Consider the following 20,000-nt stretch of genomic DNA (forward strand, 5'->3'; position numbering starts at 1 on the left):
CCAAAAGGAGGACCCATAGCTACGCCATCTACTTGAGTGTGTAAATGGTGTCCAAAGGTAAAAATTGAATCTTTGGTGGCAATATTCAGAAGAGACTCAAACTGTTTCTCATTTAAACCGAACTTAGACAACGATTCCTCTGACGTATAATTGATTATGATTTTGGTAGTTTCTGCCAGGGGAACATTTATAAACAAAGATTCAACACCAAAGCTAGCCATAACAGTGGTGTCATCAACTCTCAGGTATTTAATTTTATTTACGAAATTTACAGTATTGCGAGTAGTATATTCATTATTGGTTAAGGGTTGAATAATCCGTACCAGAAATTTAGCCAAGTTATAGCTAAAAGTGCCGATGGATGAAATGATAGGCATCAGGGGAGTACCGATCTCGTGGACTTTGGGGAGACTAAACAGGAATCCAGGACAAGAACCAGCTGCGAAAATAACGTTATATATGGTTTCGTCGAGGATTGTCGTTAACGGATGTAATATTCTGTTTAATTTATCTTCAAGTTTGAGGAGATGGGTGGCTAGGTTAACATTCAAAATCAGAAATTTTGATGAGTCTGGCAGTAAAGCAGATAACTTATTAACATAATCTCTTTTGTTTAGTATAACTATGCCTTTGCCTTTATCAGGCTTAGTTGTTATAGTACTATCATCGTCTTTTAAATTTCGAAGAGTAGCAGTGGTTATATGAAAAAGATCTGAAGTATAAGCAGTTTCCCTGCCTTGTTGGACATAGACCTTGTTGGCAAGAGCAGAGATTTTTCTATATATCGAGCTGAATGTGTCTTTAATAATGCTACAACCTTTGAACATGTGACATAATCGTTCAAATAAAAAAAAAACTTGACCAACCCCAAGTGACAGAGCATCTTTTTCTTTATCTGTTTGTGGTCTGTTAGAGAGATTGAACATTTCTTGTTTAGATCACACAGCCTTGGTTATCTAGTTTATAATACGATTGCGTTTCCCTCGAGGCAAGTCTATAGCTGATGTTATATATATATATATATATATATATATATATATATATATATATATATATATATAAAAATATATATATATATATATATATATATATATATACACATACATATATATACATACACACATACATATATATATATATATATATATATATATATATATATATATATATATATATATATATATATACATGTATATATATACATACACACAGACATATATATATATATATATATATATATATATATATATGTATATATATATATATATATTGGTATGTGTGTGTGTATACATACATACACACACACACACACACACTCTCTCTCTCTCTCTCTCTCACACACACACACATATATGAACCTATAAATATATCTCTCAATCCTATCTATGTCCTCCCTCCTCCAGATACCCCAATTATGACATAGTTTGCAACGAGAAGAGCGTAGCCACCGCCAGCCTGAGCCTCAGAAGGACCGAAGAGAACGTCAGAAATTTCATGGCCGACATCTACTTTCTCTCTCGCTCAGACTTCCTCGTGTGTGGCATGTCTTCCAATGTATGTATTTTTGGCTGTGTTTGTGTGTGTTAGGGTTTTATATAGTTTTTTTTTTCAATATCAATATTGATAGACATGTTCACTGCCAACGTTATCTTCGTTACATCCTCAATCTTATTATTAGCATCATTCCCATTGTTATTATATCCATCATTTCTGTCATCAAAAACTAGCGGCAAATCAATCGGGCAGCAATGATGGGTATCACCTCCAGTGGGTAATCATACCTGTTTCAGATCTTCGGAAATGGATGTTGTATGCTCTATGGTGAAACCTCTAAACCTGTGGGAGTATTAAACACCAAGCTTAAACTAAAGGTTCTTTGGAGGTGTTTACACAACAAAATAAAGCAGGACATTCTGGCTCTCCCCTTCGATTCTATCGTCACCGATGTTGTTGCCAGATGTAAGAGATACATTTAAAAAGTGTCGCACAAGAGAAATATTATTCTCGTACATAAAGGTACATAAATATTGTACATAGAACGAAACGTAAATATGGCAAACAAAGTAAATAATAATACATGTGATTTCATGTAACATGCAGTAATTTTGGAAATAATATCACTGCAGTAAAATAAATCATAATACAACTAATATCACAATATTAGGCATAATCTGTTGCCTCATTGGTTTAAAGTATCACAGACACTATTTATATCACGCTATATCACTATAATACCTCGCAGAGGTAGCATCAGTCAGTGAGCATCTGCTGTAGCTGTGCCGAGGCTGAATCACTCATTCAGCTTCATGTCTCTTATTACCATGTGCACTACTATCAACACTTATAAACCTGATGGGAAAGAGAACTCTTATGCCAAACAAACTTTTGCTGCAGAGATTAGTCATTAATGAAATATTCGTATTGTACTGGGAGACTTCAGTATAGTATAAAGTTGTGACAGAGGTGTCTGCCTGTCCCCCATGGCTATGGGGTTGGTACAGGTGGTAAGAACGTCCTCCTTACCCGGAACTTTGCAAGGCAGCAGAGGTTGAAGATTCCCAGCACTTGGGACTATCTCTCTGACCCGCATTGTTGGACCCAGCTAGTACAATTAATGAAGGAAATATAGAAAAGGGGATCAACAAATCTTCTTAATACTTAGAGCATTCTCTAGAACCATTGGGTTGTCTGGAGTACAGAGGACCGTGGTGCTGATCATGGAATGGTTGTGGCAACTGTCAAGGTCTGCTCTAATTTCTGCCCTCAGACTGCTCCATGGTGTTTCACCTGAACAAACGGAGTGCTTTATAACATGTTGGACCTGTAGCATTGAAGGACACCTTCAAATGTGAAACATTTAAAGTGGCACAGGAATCCACTGTTAACTTCGGGAAAATAAAGTAGAACTTTATATCACTAAAGACAATGGAGAGTATTGATTGCGTGTTATACAGCTTGACTGCGCATTTCCTAGTAAATATTCCGCATTCTGCTATCATTGAGAAAACTGAATGCCAAGCTCTCCCCTCAAGCGACTGTAGTCCATTCAGCAGATGGTCAAGTCGTCTCAGATATTTAGCCTATTTAGCCGAGTAACTCAACAAAGGCATCAGGTTGATTTGCCGAAGGATAGCTTGAACTTCGGTGGTATTGTGGACGCGGTGCCTGATCTCCCTATCAGTGAGTAACCTCCTAGGTTTAGGAAGGTGAATTACAAGTGATCGAGAGGTAGCAGATATTTGCTGCCTCCTTGCTGAACTTCTGAAATCTGATAGCGGACTTATGCTACAGAGATAACAAGCAGTCCTGGCTGTTACCTCGTAGTTTAGTTACATTCCACTGTACGTCTTGAAACAGCATGAACATATCTCACTGAAAAGAGAAAGGGGGTAGCCACGACTGGAGCAACACTGAGACATTACACTGCTCAGCACATCAGACAAGGTGTTTCATTTTATCTTTTTGGCACCAAAGACTAGATTAATCTACAATATGATAAAGCATCATCGTTCATTTCAGACATGAACTTCCCACAACCAACATCCTCCTCAAGAAGACATTCTACTTGATATATCACAAATAATTCTACGAGATCCTGAGACTCAAAACTCACTCAGATATTGTTGAGCTTTCAGGAAGTCCTTAACTAGCAGAAAATACTTTACATTGTTGGTGTTGGGGGAAGGGAGGCATATTTTAGCTTTTCCCATGCAAATTTAGGCGTATGGCTAGGACTGGATACTGTGTAGAGCCAAAGCCTAGAGAATAGGGATTCAGCCTCGCTCTGATGACTTCACACATGGGGCGCCGTGATAATTCTGCTAATCTAGCGAGTGGTTTCTTTTGCATTTAAGCGGGTGAATTGTCTTAAATGATAAAGGTGGATTTTCACCAAAGGAAGTAATATCTCCATTACAAAACTTTTGAAACATACATTTGTATGCAATTAAAATTAAATACATTTTCTATGACTTTATAGCTTTTACAGACCTTTTGTAATACATTGTTGACCAATTCAAAAAGCTTATCTGCAGTAAGTTTGTTAAACCAGATATAGAGCAACTGCATGTTCATTTGGGGAAAGGACTGATGACAGCATAAAAGTTCACTAGCATCAGAGGTTATACTATGCAATCCCCCCTCCTCGTATGTATTTTTTTTCTTGATGTGGAGTTCGTTAAGCACTAAATTTACTAGCATTTCCTCTTGTCTTAAGCTTTTCATTGTTTCTTTTAAAGACACCCAAATTCAATGAAACTATTTAGGGTGACAGATTTTGAACATGCTGACGATATCACGACCATTTGTTTAAATTTATTTGCGTTATCTTCGTACTTGTATATCATGCAAACCAAATATTTGAATTTCTCTTTTCAAAGGAATCTGCATTGTGAAAGGCATATAATGTAGTTTTACAAAATTACAGATGTATGCTAATTGAGACACATCATCACATATCTCTCTTTGTAAAGTTATTCATTCTATTAATGCAAACGAGAGAGGTAAATGATAAGAATGGTATATGGCATATCGAGATGTAAGAGAACTTAAGGCAACCTGTCATTCTCGATTTGTCAAAGGCATCTGATGTGGTCTTTCGTTATTTTAAACTTCTCTTTAATTTTCTCTATCCATTCGACATAACTGTTAAGGGTGGGCATCTTAGTACCATCGACTCTATATAGAATAGACGATGATTGCTGGTGAAAGTTTGGACTTCCTATGTTGGAATTCCTCAGATACAAGGTATAGTCCTTTACCAATCTCTTTCTCTCGTGTTATTTCTTCCATCGTCATGTGACATAAGAAGTTTATTTGTGCTTCTCAATCGTTTTACCTCGTTCTAAGTTCTAACCCTGTCCTTGCTACCAGTTAGTGTCAGAGGTTGTATTCTTAACCTTCATCTGGAGTGTTTAAATATATTTAGTGATTGAAGATTTACTGACTTCTGTTTGTGTAAGGGACGTGTACAAAAGTGCACCGCATTTCTGCTCTGACAAAAGCATGTCCATCCTTTTGGCTGTTCCTCTATTATCTTAATGAAAGTCATCTTACTTGCAATTTATATTACATATATCTTTGATATTAATTGTTGAGTTCCATAACACTTTTGATCGGCACTTAGACGTAATAGGTAAGGTCACTTGTCTCCATATCCCCTTGCCATCTGTGTGAGTGTGTCAGTTTTCTTTTTTCTTTGTCCAGCCGGTGGCTGGACAAAGATTATAGAGATTCCCAACCCTACCCCTCCTGTGCCGAACGACGCAGCTTCACCATAGTGTTGGTTTATCGCTATTAACGCTATTAGCACTATATATCTAATTATTTATCTCGATGCAAAAGGTCGTTTTTTTTACCCATAGTTGGAGATTTTGTCGAGACATTGCCACTAAAAAAGTTGTCAAGCAAGACTCAAGCAAATAATTCTATATAGCTACTGATATCTAGACATCAATAGATATTTCTATTGTCCTTATCCCGAGAGAGTAACCCAAACTTGACGCCACTCGACTCCTTCACACATGGGGAACCACATTGTCCCATATATTTAGCAATCAGTTGAAGCACTAGTTATAAAACTATTTCTTAGGCTAAGACATTCATCTTGGTTTCATGTGAAAGGTGATTAGTTGTAGTTCAGCAAAAGCCAGAAAAAGAGAAAAAACAAGCTTAGAAAATAAAAGCAGATGGAACAAACATGTCCCCCAACGCTGCAGTAGCGCATTGGCCTGCTTCTCGCTTTTTTTTTCTACTTCTGAGGCTCCAACATTCATCTTAGTCTCTTTTAAAAGTTAAATGGTTGTACTTGGGCAGATGCCAAAGCTAAAGGAAGAATAAACCAAGTAATCAAGGATAAAAGCAAACAATTCTTCCGACGCCGCAGCCGGATCTGACTTTTTCTCGCTTGTTTTCGCATTCCACACTCCCCCTTTGCTTAATTTTCTCTCTCTGCTTCTCTCTCTCTCTCTCTCAGTTTAGAGCCAGTGATCTCACAGAGCAGATGTGTTTTTGTCCTCTCTCGTGACCTAGTGACCTGACCTTAGGTGATTTGATAATCCTGACAATTAGATCTTTCGAATCTATCAGATAAATAGTGAGCCAGTGAGTGATGCTTTGTCTACATAAGTGTTATGGTGATTACAATTTCTATAGTGATAAAGTGATAGAAAGCGAGTGAAATTCGCACCGGAGTCAATCACAGCTTTAGCACATGACCTGGTTTTGGATCTGAGCGTCTGTTTGACTATGCCCCTTGTCAACAAAGTTAGGTCGGGGAGTGACCACTAGGGTCAATCCTAATCAAATAGAGGGATAGTAATACAAACAAAACAACAGCATACCCTGAGAGTTCACCTGTGTTGACCTTGTCGGACCTCAGGCATGTCCTAAGGCAATTCGGGGAATACCCTCGCCGGGTTAAATCTGATGTCATGGCTAGTGCTGCCATACCGGCGTCTGAGGCCCCAACCGACCCAGGAATGGACATGGAAAACGAACCCTTGACAAGTAAAAGGCCAGCAACACTTAGCAACGAAGACATCACTATGGATTGCGGCAGCAACGGCGACCTTAACGGGAAATGCGAAAACCCGCAAAAGAAATTGAAGAAATCCACAAACGACACCGAGGTAGAACCTAAAGGAAAGGAGAATGATATTCCCCCACAAGACGAAACTGACGACAACGGATTCACACTTGTGCAAAACAAGAAGAAGCACCCAAAGAAATCGAACGCTGAAGCCGGACCACTGAAAAACGGACAAACTCGCAACAACAACCGACGGCCCTTACGACCTGCAAAATGTGAGGAAGGCTACATACCTCAAGATCAGAGGGTAAGGCTAGACTTTCCGAAAGACACAGATGTTGCCTCGAAGTACAGATGGCTGTTGCATGCCACTAAACAGCATCATGGCACCAAAATTATATTCAGGAGAGATGAACACATACATAATGGTTGAAAGAAAAAGAGATGTAATTGAAGATCTTCTGAACAGAGAATACAGTAGAATCAAGCTCCACGTACCAACAGCACCCAAGGCCAAATCGCCAAGGGTCGATATGATTATTTTTGGGCTTAGCGTTCATCAAGAGGTGAACATAATAGAGGCCCATGAACACCTGGCGAGGCCCAAGTGCCTGAAGGGAAAAGAGGCAGTGGTGGCCGAATGGACAGGACCCGAGCCTCCCCCGGAAAAAAATCTGGGTTCCTGGGGCCTACCGCCCACTGCGGATTGCTTACTACAATACGCCTGCATGACGTTGCTACAAATGTCAACGTTGGGGGCATGTGGCTGAAAAGTGCAGGTCTAAAACCTACTGGTGTGGCATCTACGCAGGAAAGCAGCCCACACAAGAGTGCAACAACTAAATTGAAAAGGGTGAAAAAATACACGAGCAATGCATAAACTGCAACAAAAAAGATGTACGAGCATGGCATCAGGACTGCCAAAATAAACCCTCTATCGAGAGCAAGGGACCACAACAACTACCATTGCGCGCACACAACGATGCAACGCATCAGGCTGCCGAGCTAAGTGAGGTACCTCGCGGTAATGCATGGCACCAGGTGCGTCGGAGTGGTGCATCTCATCCCGAGGGGCATCAGGGCGACAAATGGCCGGAATTGGGCCACAACCAGGCTGCTCGGCCAGTCGAAAACATTAGTGATAACGCCGAAGGACCAGCAGTTACCAACCAAGACATTACAAAACAGGCTGGAGAAACTGATACTGCTTCTGCAGTTATATGTAATGAAATAAGTGAAATTATTGATAAAACGGTAAAGGATATGTCAGAAAAAATTGTAGTTGCTCTTGAAAAAAGTACGAGTGAATTTACAAAACCCGTTGAGCAACTAAGAGAGATCATTGAAATACAAAGATCCAAGATTAATGAACTGAAAAAAATTATAGGAATAACTGATAACGGGAACGCACAAAAAAATGAGCAAGGGATGACGAAGGACGAAACCGAAAGCTTACTGAAAAAAGCTGGGAAATCAGTAAAAGAACTAATAGGAAATAAGAACTTGTCCGAGAAAAATAAACAGGAAGTTCTATTCAGCTTTAAGATGGTAAATGAACACATAAAAAAACTAAAAACGTATCCCCAGTTTAAGAATGGATGACGCTGAGGTGACGAACTATAAAGGGATCACCTTCCTGAGTTGGAACATTGCCTCACTTAGGAAGTGACTACCCGATTTGCTCAAGAAAGTGTCCAACGATAACATTGATGTAATTTGTCTACAGGAATGCAGATTATCTAAGGGTGAGCATGTACCTAAAATATTGTCCTATATTTCGTACAAGCTTCAAACGCATAACTTGTGTGTTATGTATGTCAAAAAGACTTTGCCGCATACAGTTTTACCTCATAAAGGTCAAAGTAAGGGTACACAGTTCCATGGAATAAAGATCTATATTGGAACCTCAACGCTTAATGTTAATCTGTATGCACAAGCAAATCTATTTGACATAGATGCGTTGCCTGACTGCATTTACTCAGAACCTACTGTTATAGTTGGAGACTTTAACGCACGCCACACTCAGCTCGGTGATCCCGTTCGCACCAATAGAAATGGATCGAGACTTTTAAGATTATTAAGCAGTCATGACTTTGTGGTGGAATTCTTGACCGATGTATTGGTTTTCATTTGTATGACACTGGGCATACATCCAAGATTACTGACGACCTATTGTCCAACCATTTTGCTCTATTGTCGGAGATAAAAGTTCCCTGTAATGCGCAGCTCACAAGTGATTTTAAGAGGAGGATAAAAATCCCAGTTGACAAGATATCTGATTTTGTTCAGTATATTGACGACTGGTACATATCCAGTCTGCCCATGCAGCTTCAATGATGATCTGGTTTCTAAGATATACAAGTATCAAGACATTGCAATTCAGAATGTAAAGAAAATTTGCGTCCCTTCCTCGAACTTATATAGCAATAACAAAGATTCTCTATTAACAACCTGAAAACACAATGCTCGAAAGATTGGTAGGGCATACAGAAGAAACAGAACAGCTCCTTTACTAGAACTGTTTCAGGAGGCTCTTCAAGCAGTTTGAGACAGAGTTGCATTATTGCAACAAGAAAAGTGGGAGAAGTTTGTCAATTCACTAAATAACTCAACAACAATAGGAAAAGCATGGGAGGGTATTAATAGGATAAAAGGAAAAAAAAAAATCTCAGATCGCACATCCAAATCCTCGAGAAAAAGCAAATGAGCTCATCTACAGATATGCTAAGATATCCAGCCCTGACTCACTGAATAGTGAATCATCTGCTCTCTTATGCGAATCTTATACAGGCATGAGGGAATTGATTGACTCGATGATTGAGCAGTATGATGATTGCGATATTTCGTTTACTGAGACCGAGCTTGATGCTGCTTTCACCAGAGGCAATTCAACAGCTCCTGGTGAGGATGGCATCACGTATGACTTCATTAGACTACTCAGAAATGTCCCTGGTGATCCGACTCATTTATGAAAAGGGTGTGCTACCAATATCCTGGACACAGAGTATTATAACACCAATACCAAAGACAGCTCCAGGGGAATACAGACAGATTTCCTTAACTAGTTGTCTTTGTAAAACTTTTGAAAGAGTCATACTAAATCGGCTATTATTTAGAATTAAAGATAAAATGTCTCCAGCTCTTTATGGATTTATGCCAGACAAGAGTGTTCAAAATTGTATAACAACATTTCTGTCAATTCTTGGAGGCAATGGGTTCACTATTTTCCTGGATTTGAAGTCTGCATTTGACACAGCCAATAGGCAAATAATCCTACACGAAGTATCCCTGATGGGAATCAGGGGACATATATTACAGTGGATCTGATGATATTCATACTAGAAACTATCAAGACTGTATATGTGCACTGCAGACAATATCGTCGGTCTGCAATGAACTAGGATTGATTATTTCAATAGATAAGACCAAGGTATATAGTCATAATGTAAAAGATCGAGATAAACAGTTCAATACAGATGGTGATAGTATAGCTCAGGTTGAGTCATTTTGATATCTCGGAGTAAATATTCCACATACGGCCAAAGATGTTGAGGTGATCAATCAAAAATTTAAGAGTAGATTAGCTGCTCTACGAGCAGTTGCTGGCAATAATGTAACTTCGGGGGCAAACATACGAATTGTAAGAATGATGTATACAGCTTACATAAGACCCCTCATTGATTATGCTGCATCAGCTCTAGTAACACAGACATCCCGAACAATTAGAAGGCTAGAAGTAATGCAAAATGTGGCAATGAGGATAATCCTGGGATGTCCAAATACTACTAAGGTCTTGAACATGAGGAAAGAATTCGGATTGCCAAGCATTACTGATAGGATCACAAAAATCAACACAATGACAGCAATAAAATTATTAAGATCGCCAGATGACAGTATAGCCAAGGAATCTTTGTTAAATTGCTTTTCCACGGGGCGCCACAGATCTACTTGGGTCAAGAAAACATGCTCAGAGCTTCGAAACCATAATATTGATAGAGTTCTGCAAAGGCATCCCTCAAAAACATTCTGTTCCGCCATGGGAGATAAAGCACTTCGACATCATCAAAGCAAGTGTCCCTCAAAAAAAAAAAAAAAAAATTGAAAACAATGCCCACCTGAAAGCTAAAGTAAGAAAGGACAATCTGAAGCAAATTCACGAGATTAAGCAAGAATATGATGAAACAACTTATTTACACTGATGGATCGGTCATTCCAGCCACAGGTTCAGCCGCATGCACTGCAATCGTATGCGATGCCACTGGAAGGATTAGCGATGTTGGTTTCAGACTCAACAACTGGGCGTCCATCCTGCAGGCAGAACTGTTTACTTTACTTGTTGCTCTTAAGATAGCCGATCGCACGGGGGATCAGTACTCTCATAACAGACTCCCTCTCCTCACTTCTTGCTCTAAACTCATACAGAAATAATAACACGGGACTCGTGTCAACAGCGAGGCATAGGTTGAACAGATTGTTTCTGTAGGATGTAACCACTAAAATACTGTGGGTACCATCACACATTAATCTAGAGTTACACGATATGGCTGATGCTCTATCTAGATCATGCAGTCATATGGATACTATTGAGTATGACATTGGTGTAACAACTGAGCATGTACGTAAGATCTTAGAGAAAAAGCACTCCACTCAGACTGAAACCGATAGAAATGTTGAGCAAGATACAAGCGGATCAATCATTCACCATAATGCTATGTCAAAGACAAAGCATATCTACGGCAGTACAAACAGAGTTACGAGACAGCTTGATGTAGTGACCGCAAGGTTACGGCTTGGCTACAAATATTACTGGGAGTATAGTGTTTCAAACAATGCTGGGGGAACTGAATGCAAGTTGTGCAGTCAGCCCTATTCACACACCCTTGACTACTATGTGATGATATGTCCTCTAATTGAAGAGTTTCGAGAAAGGTTTGAACGTAAAACTTTGTACAGTATTGCAACATCCTTTATAGAGGACGGCATTTTATCAGATATATTACGTAAACACAAGGACTTTGCCTGTAATAGATAAAATTGCAAGGTCTCTCTAGAGTGATATACATGCACTACTATGTCTTATGTATAGCTTTGCCCTAGCTTATTGATTGACAGGGTCACAGTAATATCTGCTTTACCAACAATGTATGTCTCAGAATCTAACATGAACTGTACAAATCATTTAGGCATAGTTCCTATGCCTATTCATGTGTATACAATGTATATAGTATGAATAAACATATCAAAATCAAATCAATCTCTCTCTCTCTCTCTCTGCCTCTCTCTCTCTCTCTCTGCTTCTCAGTCTCTCTGTGAGGGTTGCTCACAAAGGACTTCAGCAAAAGTCAAGGGCGTTTTCTCTATTTATTAAAGTGGTAGCGAAGAGAATAGCAACAGTTAAAATCACGCGGTCGTCGCTTAGAGCAGCACAGGGGGGATGGCGATGCTGTGAGGCCACGGAGTGTTCTGCCTCTCCTTCGGGGAACAGGTCAAAGGTCAGCTGCGAGGAGGACTCGGACTGCTTGGTTGGCGTGGGAAACTTCTCGAAATTAATCCAGGGTGCACCTGCATAAATGCCGGCTGGGCGTGGGTCCTCGCGACATCTGTTCAATCCCCTGGGAGTGGCCGCGGCTGATAAGGTCTCAGATCTGCAGGTGTTGGAGCGACAGTGAGGTCTTGGCGCGGTTAAGGTGTCCCTCAGGAAATAGCTGGAAGGGATGAAGTTGTAAAATGGTGTTTGTCGGTTGTTTCTATACTGCGCTTAAAGTTCGACTGAGCGTGATTTGTCTATGTCTGTTGCTATAAGAGAACCCATATGTTGCAACCCTCTTTGCAATCCTCAGACCGCTCGACCACGCTTATGCATGGCGTCCCGACATGCAGTAAATGCAATATCAACTGATTGGCCAGTATGGTCAGGTTACATAAAAGAGAATTTGAGAGAATAGTGTGTTACTGATTCTCTCTCTCACCACAATCGCGTCAACTCAACACCCGAGAAGTGTATCCTTGTTATGCAACGAAACCCCCACTGTTGTGAAGGCGCTGGTACTCAGGGCGACGGCTTCAAAACACTAGGGTTGATGAGGCTGGATTGCCAGCCGGTCTTGTTGAATCGTCGAAGATTATGGGTCCTGCAAAGAAGTCACGGCTGCCCGGTGCATAGCAAGTGTATGTATGGTTAGCGGTGCTAAGGGTAAGATGGGGAGAGGATTGGTATGGGAATTAGAGGTAAGGTAAGTAGTAGAAAGATAGGATGGAGAGTAAGAATTAAAATACTTACACTAAGAGAAGGCATATCTCATTAGTAGTCAATGATTAACCTGAGAATAAGGACCTTGTTTAATATTAAGGGGGGTGAACTCTGGAGCTGAAGGTCGCTTTTTTTTCTTTTCGACGTGACGGTAAGATACTACATAGCATGCCAGAAACAGCAATGCCATTATTACCATGCCTGCTCCTGTTACGAAAATTGGATAGTAATAAGTATTATGGAAATCAGGCAATGAGTCTCTATAAGTAAATTCCTGTAATAGAGATGTAGGTTTAATGCTGAGTTTAGGGATGGTAATATTAAAAACAGGTAGGTCTAACAACATGGGTGTGATGTTATCGTTATTTACTTGTATTTGAGTTGCATAAGAATGGGTCGCCGGAATGAATAACGACATAGTGGTGAGTTCGCATGAAGTTGGAAGAATATATGTTCCTTTTAGTACAATATCTGGTTTATTGATGTCACACTTAACTGTGGCAGTAGTGGGGTGGTAGTAGTAAAGAAGTGTCACGTCATCAAATGATAAGACGAAGGGTCTTGTTGATTCCTGAATGTTTCCAAATGCGCACTGACCAATGATGTTATGATTGGTGAGGAGTGAGCGTGGGCAAGATGGGAGGTCATTGTCCAGTGGTAATGGGCGGAAGTGACAGACGAAGGTGCGAGGGACTGGCTGAGTGCATGATTTTGGGAAGTTTGTTGAAGGAACTGTGATGGCTTGACCGTGTAGTTTTTTAAGAATGAGTGAATGTTGTAGGTGTAGCGTAAAGAATGTACCATTAGTCATGTGTGGGAAGGGATGAATATGATTTGAAGGAAGATTGGGGTTTTAAGGGAATGAGAACAGACAAACCAGATACAGTAAGGAAAGATTTAAGTGATGAATAAAAAGGAATATGTTGATTGAGGGTAAAAAGGGGATGAAGATTGTTAGAGGTTGCAAACTGGAGAACCGGACGGAAGTCCTGAGGTGAGATAAGGTTAGGAAGAAGTTCTCCTTTGCCTGCTGCAATTAAAGAAGAAACGAAGGAGTTGATGTGCTCTGTAACTTTGTTCACTGTTATTTGATAAGATAGAACATTGAAAGCGAGCTCTGTGAAATGATTTGCACTACTAATTGTAGCTGAAAGTTTATTGAAGGAATGAGAAATGTTATTAAAAGCAAACTTTAGATCATGAATATTATCGGAGATAACGTTAACTGAATGAATGGAAGCGTCGAAGCGTTTAGTTATTTTAGATAAGGTAGATTTATATTCTGAAAATCGAGACGTAAAGGTATCCTCGTCTATTACACCGAAAAGTGAATGAGCAATTTTACCCACGACATTGATCAGCCCGCGGCGAGATCGATGTTTGTGAACAACGAAGCGTTGCAATGTTGTCACCGTGGAGTTGAGGGCAGAGTCGAGGATGGTGAATTGCTTATGTGATAAATTGTCATGAGCTATCTGATTTCGTAGTTTTATTATCTCATCAAGGTGGTGTACGGCTAAGCTGGAAATGTCAGACAGGGGTCGAAGGGACACTTTAGCTTCAATGTGATCTGTTACAGGGAACACTAAGCCTAGATCCTCAACTAATGCACCGGGCACGGCGCGTAACCTCTCGGGTAGGCCTAATGAATTAACGAGTAAGGGCGACACCAGTGCCAGTAGCATCAGTACGAGCATCTGAAATAGAGGATATGAAATTAGTGAAGTTACAGGTGAATTAAAGGATGCGGTAATACCGTGGTTTTGTGATTAGTTAGCCTCAACCGCAGGAGAATAGTAGTCACTGGCTCTCTTTAACACGTCAAAATGGAACCAAGTTTCAGAGTTAGTACTTAAACATTTACAGTAAGCCTTATTGTTCTTAACTTCAGTTACCCTATAGGGACCATCAAAGCGGGGAGCGAGCTTTGGACGCATGGAATCATTAGCATGAATCTTGCGGAATACTAGAGTGCCAATACCGATAGATTTGTGACGAGTAATTTTATGTTGGTAGGAGAGAATCTGGTCTCTAGATTTCGTAAGATATTCTTTAGCCTTGTGGAAAGCAATTCTATTCCTGTTTAATAAATATTCCGCATAGTTGTCAGAGTATTCAGGTTTGCGTGCAGTTTGAAAAAGGTCATAAGGTAACCTCTTATCCATTCCATACAAGAGAAAATGGGGTGTATCTGGTGCAGGTTGATTTGTTGAACCCTTGTAATATGGGCAACGTTTACATGACTTGACATGTTTTTTAACCTTGGAAATGAGAAGAGGGAAGTAGTACCTTTCCCGGGCCATCTGAATGGCTTTGTACACGCCACAGTGGGCTGCTTCTCGCGAATCATGCACGAGTTGGAGGACTCTTGGCTCAAGTGATTCCGGAATCACTACAATGTCTCTAGTGAAACCCCGACATCCTTTAATCTTCTTAGGGGTCGCTCTGCGAAAGAGAAGGCCGTTGTCGTTAATAAAAAATTCTCTGACGGGAAGACGGCCGACCGGATCCAAGGGTTCATTTCTTGCTAGTTTCTGTATTAACTCACTGTAAACTGGGTCCTCGTTTTGCGCGCGGCGGATATCATCCTCGGAGGGAGGATGTAAGGGTTGGTTAGCTGTGTTAGCTAACACCGGCGCGGGTGGATGGACGTTCTTAAGCTCAGTAAAGCTAGGGGGGAATGAGTCTAAAGATTCTTTATCATTTGAGTGAGATAACGGCGCGCGGGAAAGAGCGTCCGCTACGACGTTTTGTCGGCCAGGTAAGTAGACGATTGTTACGTCATACTCTGCCAAAAGTTCTATGGCATGGGCTCGTCTTCCATGTGGATCCTTTCCATGCAAGACGGCCGTAAGGGCGGAGTGGTCGGTGTGCACATCAATTTTATAACCAACTCCCGGAATTGCCGGAGTGCCCAGGTAATGCCCAGAAGTTCGCGGTCAGTAGTGTGATATGACCTTTCGGCAGGCTTAAGGCTTCTGCTTGCGAAGGCAATAGGCCGAAGTTTACCATTTACCTTCTGATGGAGTGTTGCTCCGAGTCCAACGTTAGAGGCGTCAGTTGTGAGAACGAAAGGCAGCTCAAAGTTAGGGAAAGCCAGGACAGGTGCATTGACAAGCAAGGATTTCAGGTACCTAAACGAGTCATCTGTGTCTTGATTCCACTCAAAGGGAACATCCTTTTTGAGTAATTTGTTGAGCGGTGCCGCTATTGTTCCATATCCTTTAATGAATGGTCTATAAAAAACGGAAAGACCGAGTAAGGACTTAAGGTCTTTTTGGTTTAGTGGTTCAGGAAAGTCAATCACAGCTTGCACTTTGCTTGCGTTAGGTAGAATACCGTCAGATGTTAAGGTATGGCCCAGGAAATCGAGTTTTGAACGGAAGAATTGGCATTTGCTCGGATTTATGGTAAGATTTGCGTCTGCCAAACGTTCGAAAACTTGTCGCAATTTCCTCTCATGTTCAGAGATTGAGGGGGAACAAATCAAAATATCATCTAAGTAAACTAACACTTGGTCATTTATCATGTTACTTAAAACTATTGACATTAATCTAGTGAACATAAGAGGGGAATTGCGTAGTCCAAAGGGAGTTCTAAGGAATTCAAAGTGACCCATGTGGGTGGAGAATGCTGTAAGGGGCTGGCTGTCTTTAGCCATGGGCACTTGCAGAAACCCTTTAGCAAGGTCGAGAGTGGAAAAAACTTTCTTTCCAGAGCCGATATCTTGTAACAACAGACGGAGATTCGGGATTGGGAATGGTTCGGGAACGGTAACAGCATTGAGCCGATGGTAATCCACCACAGGCCTAAATGATCCGTCCTTTTTAGGGACAAGAATCATGGGACTAGCCCAGGGAGAATTACTTGGCTTAATTATGTTCATTTCCAACATTCCTTGCACTTCATTTTCGAGAGCCTTCCGCTTAGAGTGTGGGATTTTATACGAAGGTATGTATATTGGCTTAGCGTTGGGTTCAAGGGAAATGGAGTGTTCAATCAGATTAGTGCTTCCAATGGGACGGTCTTGGGATGGCAGTATTGTCGGATAATCCTTAAAAATTTCTTTTAACAATTCATAGCCTTTATGAAAGTCTAATGGTTGTTCTAGAATTTTATCTATTTTGGAATTATCAAGATGTGGAGGGTTTTGAGATGCTGTGCAGACAGGATAGGAAATAGGCAAGTCGAATTCGCGAATAGGCAACTTCGTGAATTCAAAGTTGACACCGGTACACCGCCTCTAATTTCTAGGGGAGCTGGGGTCACGTTAATGAGGTGTAACTGACATTTACCATTTGATATATTATACAAGGAAGGAACAACTGCACAGCCTTTTACTCTAACATAATCGCATAGTACAAGAGCTGTACCATCTGCCATCGACGTGGAAACGTCGCAGAGGAGATCACTAAATGGAGGAATCGTAGTCGTTGAAACTAGGGTAAACCGTGGCAAGATATCATCGCAAGTCCATGAGTGAGATCGCGGGTCGTCAACATCGTCGTTACGCGCGGCTACCGGTGTCTTTGCGACCGGAACGCTGTGGGATTGTCTACTGTTTTTACGAGAACATTTTACTTTGACGCGCGGAGTAGCAACTGTGCGTACGACAGGGGGAATGGGAGGGACGGGAGGGGGAAGGAGGATGTGAGGAGGGGGGAGGGGGAAGTGTGGAGGGGGAATGAGGATGTGAGGAATGGGAAGGAGGATGTGAGGAGGGGGGAGGGGGAGGTGAGGAGGGGGAGGGGGAGGTACGGGTGGGTGTGCGGGAGCCTTTTCCGTTTTCTGTTTCATATACCAACATTGATGGGTGAAACGGGTTGGAATGTGTCCATAAACAAGAGGGCTGTCGGAGGAAATAGGTGACGCCGTTGAAAACGATGGTGTTGCTTTGCGGGTGGAGGGAAATGCCAGACCTATATAAGAAATCATGGCCGAGTAGCAAATTTCCTGGGGTGAAATTTTTATTCACCACCACAAAGGAATGGGGAAACATACCACCGATATCAATGTTTATGACTTTTTTTCCTAGAGAGTTTGTCGTGTTACCCGTAATGCCGCAAAGAGTAGTGTGCGACGGTTGCAAATCTAACGAGAGGCCATATTCCTTTAATGTATCAAGAGATACAACACTACAAGAAGAGCCATTGTCCAGGAAAAAATGTGCTGGACGATTATTAAGTACTGAAGGGAGAAGAGGAGGTTGGCTTTCGTCGTTAGGGATGCACGATGTTGACATATGTTGAGCAGGACGGTTTATTCCGGATGCCAGTTGTTTGTAGTGCAGAGCTCGTCTTGCAGACTTCCTACGTCTACCCGATCGTTTGTTACCCCTAAAAAAGAGGGACGTTGTTGCTGGCGTCGTTTGAGGAGGTCGTACGTAATTCGGACCTGCTCAGGGAATGTTCGACATTCTGCCCAGTTATGTTTTGTGTATCGATGGTGGTATGGGCATGAGGGAGGCGATGGGCAAGCAGATGCACTGTGACCATGTCTGGTGCAGTTGAAACACTGGTAAGGGTCTGGCAACCAGTTTGTAACAGCGGGCTTAGGTTTGTGGGACCCAGGGAAATTATTCGGCAATGGTTGGTGTTGTGGTAGTCTAGGTGGGGGCTGAGAGGGTCGCGGCTGATGGTGTTGATTTGTTTGTTTGTTGTATTGTTGGTTGCTTCTGTTGTAGTGGTTATGTTGTTGTTTGTGTTGTTGAGTATATGGTTGGGTGGAGGTAATGTTTTGACGATTGTCTGTGTTTACTTGTTCGTTTTTATGATGTGTGTTTAGCGCGGCGACATTTGCATGGACGGTAGCATTTGGGGCCTTTTCCTTAATCGATTTAGCGAATTCCCCGGGAAGAGAGTGAATGTTAACCGATTCGCAGGGCCTCCATACCTTTTCTCTTACCGATGAAGGTAGGGAGGAGGCGAGAATACCTTTTGTTAAATATGTCATCCATGCAGTGTGGTCGTCACCTTCGAAACATGTCTTTATGGGGCAGGGCTCATTTGATGGAATAGACTCGACCCATTTCCATATCGCAATTTGGAGTTTGTTACAGTAAATTCTAACATCTTCTTCGGACAAGGAGGCTGGCCTCATTGCAATAAGGGAAGCAAATTGCAAATGATGGCCAGGTTCAAGTGGCCTGAAAGACGCGGTCTTAAACGCATCAAGTGCGTCACGCACCTCAGGGAAGGTAATGTCGAGTCGACACTCGGCACTAAGCACGCAATGATTATTGAAGGAGGGATCGCTCTCAGAAACACCGCTTTGTCTGACGGCGATTTCTACATCGCGCAGGAAACTGTCTATCGGCATAGACGTACCATCAAATTTAGTTAGTAGATTGAAGGTTTGATGAGGTTGATATGTCGACATATTGGAGGAGAGAGTGTGGGTGGGTGGGTGGGGAGTGGTTGAGGGTGGAGAAGGTGAGGAAGAGGGATTAGCGGTAGGGCTAGAATTTGAGTTTTGAGGAGGTGTAGTAGGAGCGACAGCGGGAAAGACAGGAGGATGAGGGAGAGGGTGAGCGTTTTCAGAATGAGAGGTGGATGGTGCAGGTGATGATACTATGTCGTCATCCGAATCGTGATGTCCCATTAACGCAGCAAGTGGGTCTAGAACTATCTTTAAAGGATTTACCAGTCCTTGTAGTAGACGTCATGAAAGAAAACGAAGCTACACACTGAATTCACTATACGCGGGGAAAGAACGTAAATTAAAGGGAAAGACAGCAATCCACTACGAAAAAACACACTCAGTAAATATATAAAAATAAGCAGGTGAGATATAACTTTCTTTAGAGTATGGAAATTGGGGGAAACGGATAGGTAAGGAAGGGAGGGGTGGGAGGGAAATGAGAACACTGCCATTACAACATACACCTACCTTAGCCTGGCTGCTGGGCTGACGTCCGGATTTCTTGTTGCTTGGAGATTTCCGATGCGTTTTCTTTGGAGATTGCAGGGGGGGTTCTGCGCTAGATCGGGGTGTGAGATGCGCAACGGGTGGTAGGTAGCGAGCGAGCTTTGCGGAGGCTGTTTCTGGGTCTCTTTTTTGCTAAAAGAAAAAAGTCCCGACGCTGCGACCAGTTTGTGAGGGTTGCTCACAAAGGACTTCAGCAAAAGTCAAGGGCGTTTTCTCTATTTATTAAAATGGTAGCGAAGAGAATAGCAACAGTTAAAATCACGCGGTCGTCGCTTAGAGCAGCACAGGGGGGAT

The 20,000-nt window shown here is 41.7% G+C and overlaps 1 protein-coding gene and 1 pseudogene across 1 annotated transcript in view; one reads left to right on the top strand and one right to left on the bottom strand.

Annotated features, from left to right (window-relative positions):
* The window catches only part of LOC122244405 (alpha-(1,6)-fucosyltransferase-like), a 35,935-nt gene that overhangs the window by 14,632 nt on the left and 1,303 nt on the right, over positions 1 to 20,000 (top strand). Inside the window, exon 10 of the mRNA XM_086540349.1 lies at positions 1,404 to 1,554. Within this exon, the coding sequence (XP_086396475.1) occupies positions 1,404 to 1,554 (151 nt within the window). The remainder of the gene's footprint in view (positions 1 to 1,403; positions 1,555 to 20,000) is intronic.
* Positions 12,344 to 14,653, bottom strand: LOC147471155 (uncharacterized; annotated as a pseudogene).

This window comes from Penaeus japonicus, unplaced genomic scaffold (assembly GCF_977035675.1).
Source record: "Penaeus japonicus unplaced genomic scaffold, GWHDUDI00000001_assembly GWHDUDI00000010, whole genome shotgun sequence".
In the NCBI taxonomy this organism is placed as follows: domain Eukaryota; kingdom Metazoa; phylum Arthropoda; class Malacostraca; order Decapoda; family Penaeidae; genus Penaeus; species Penaeus japonicus.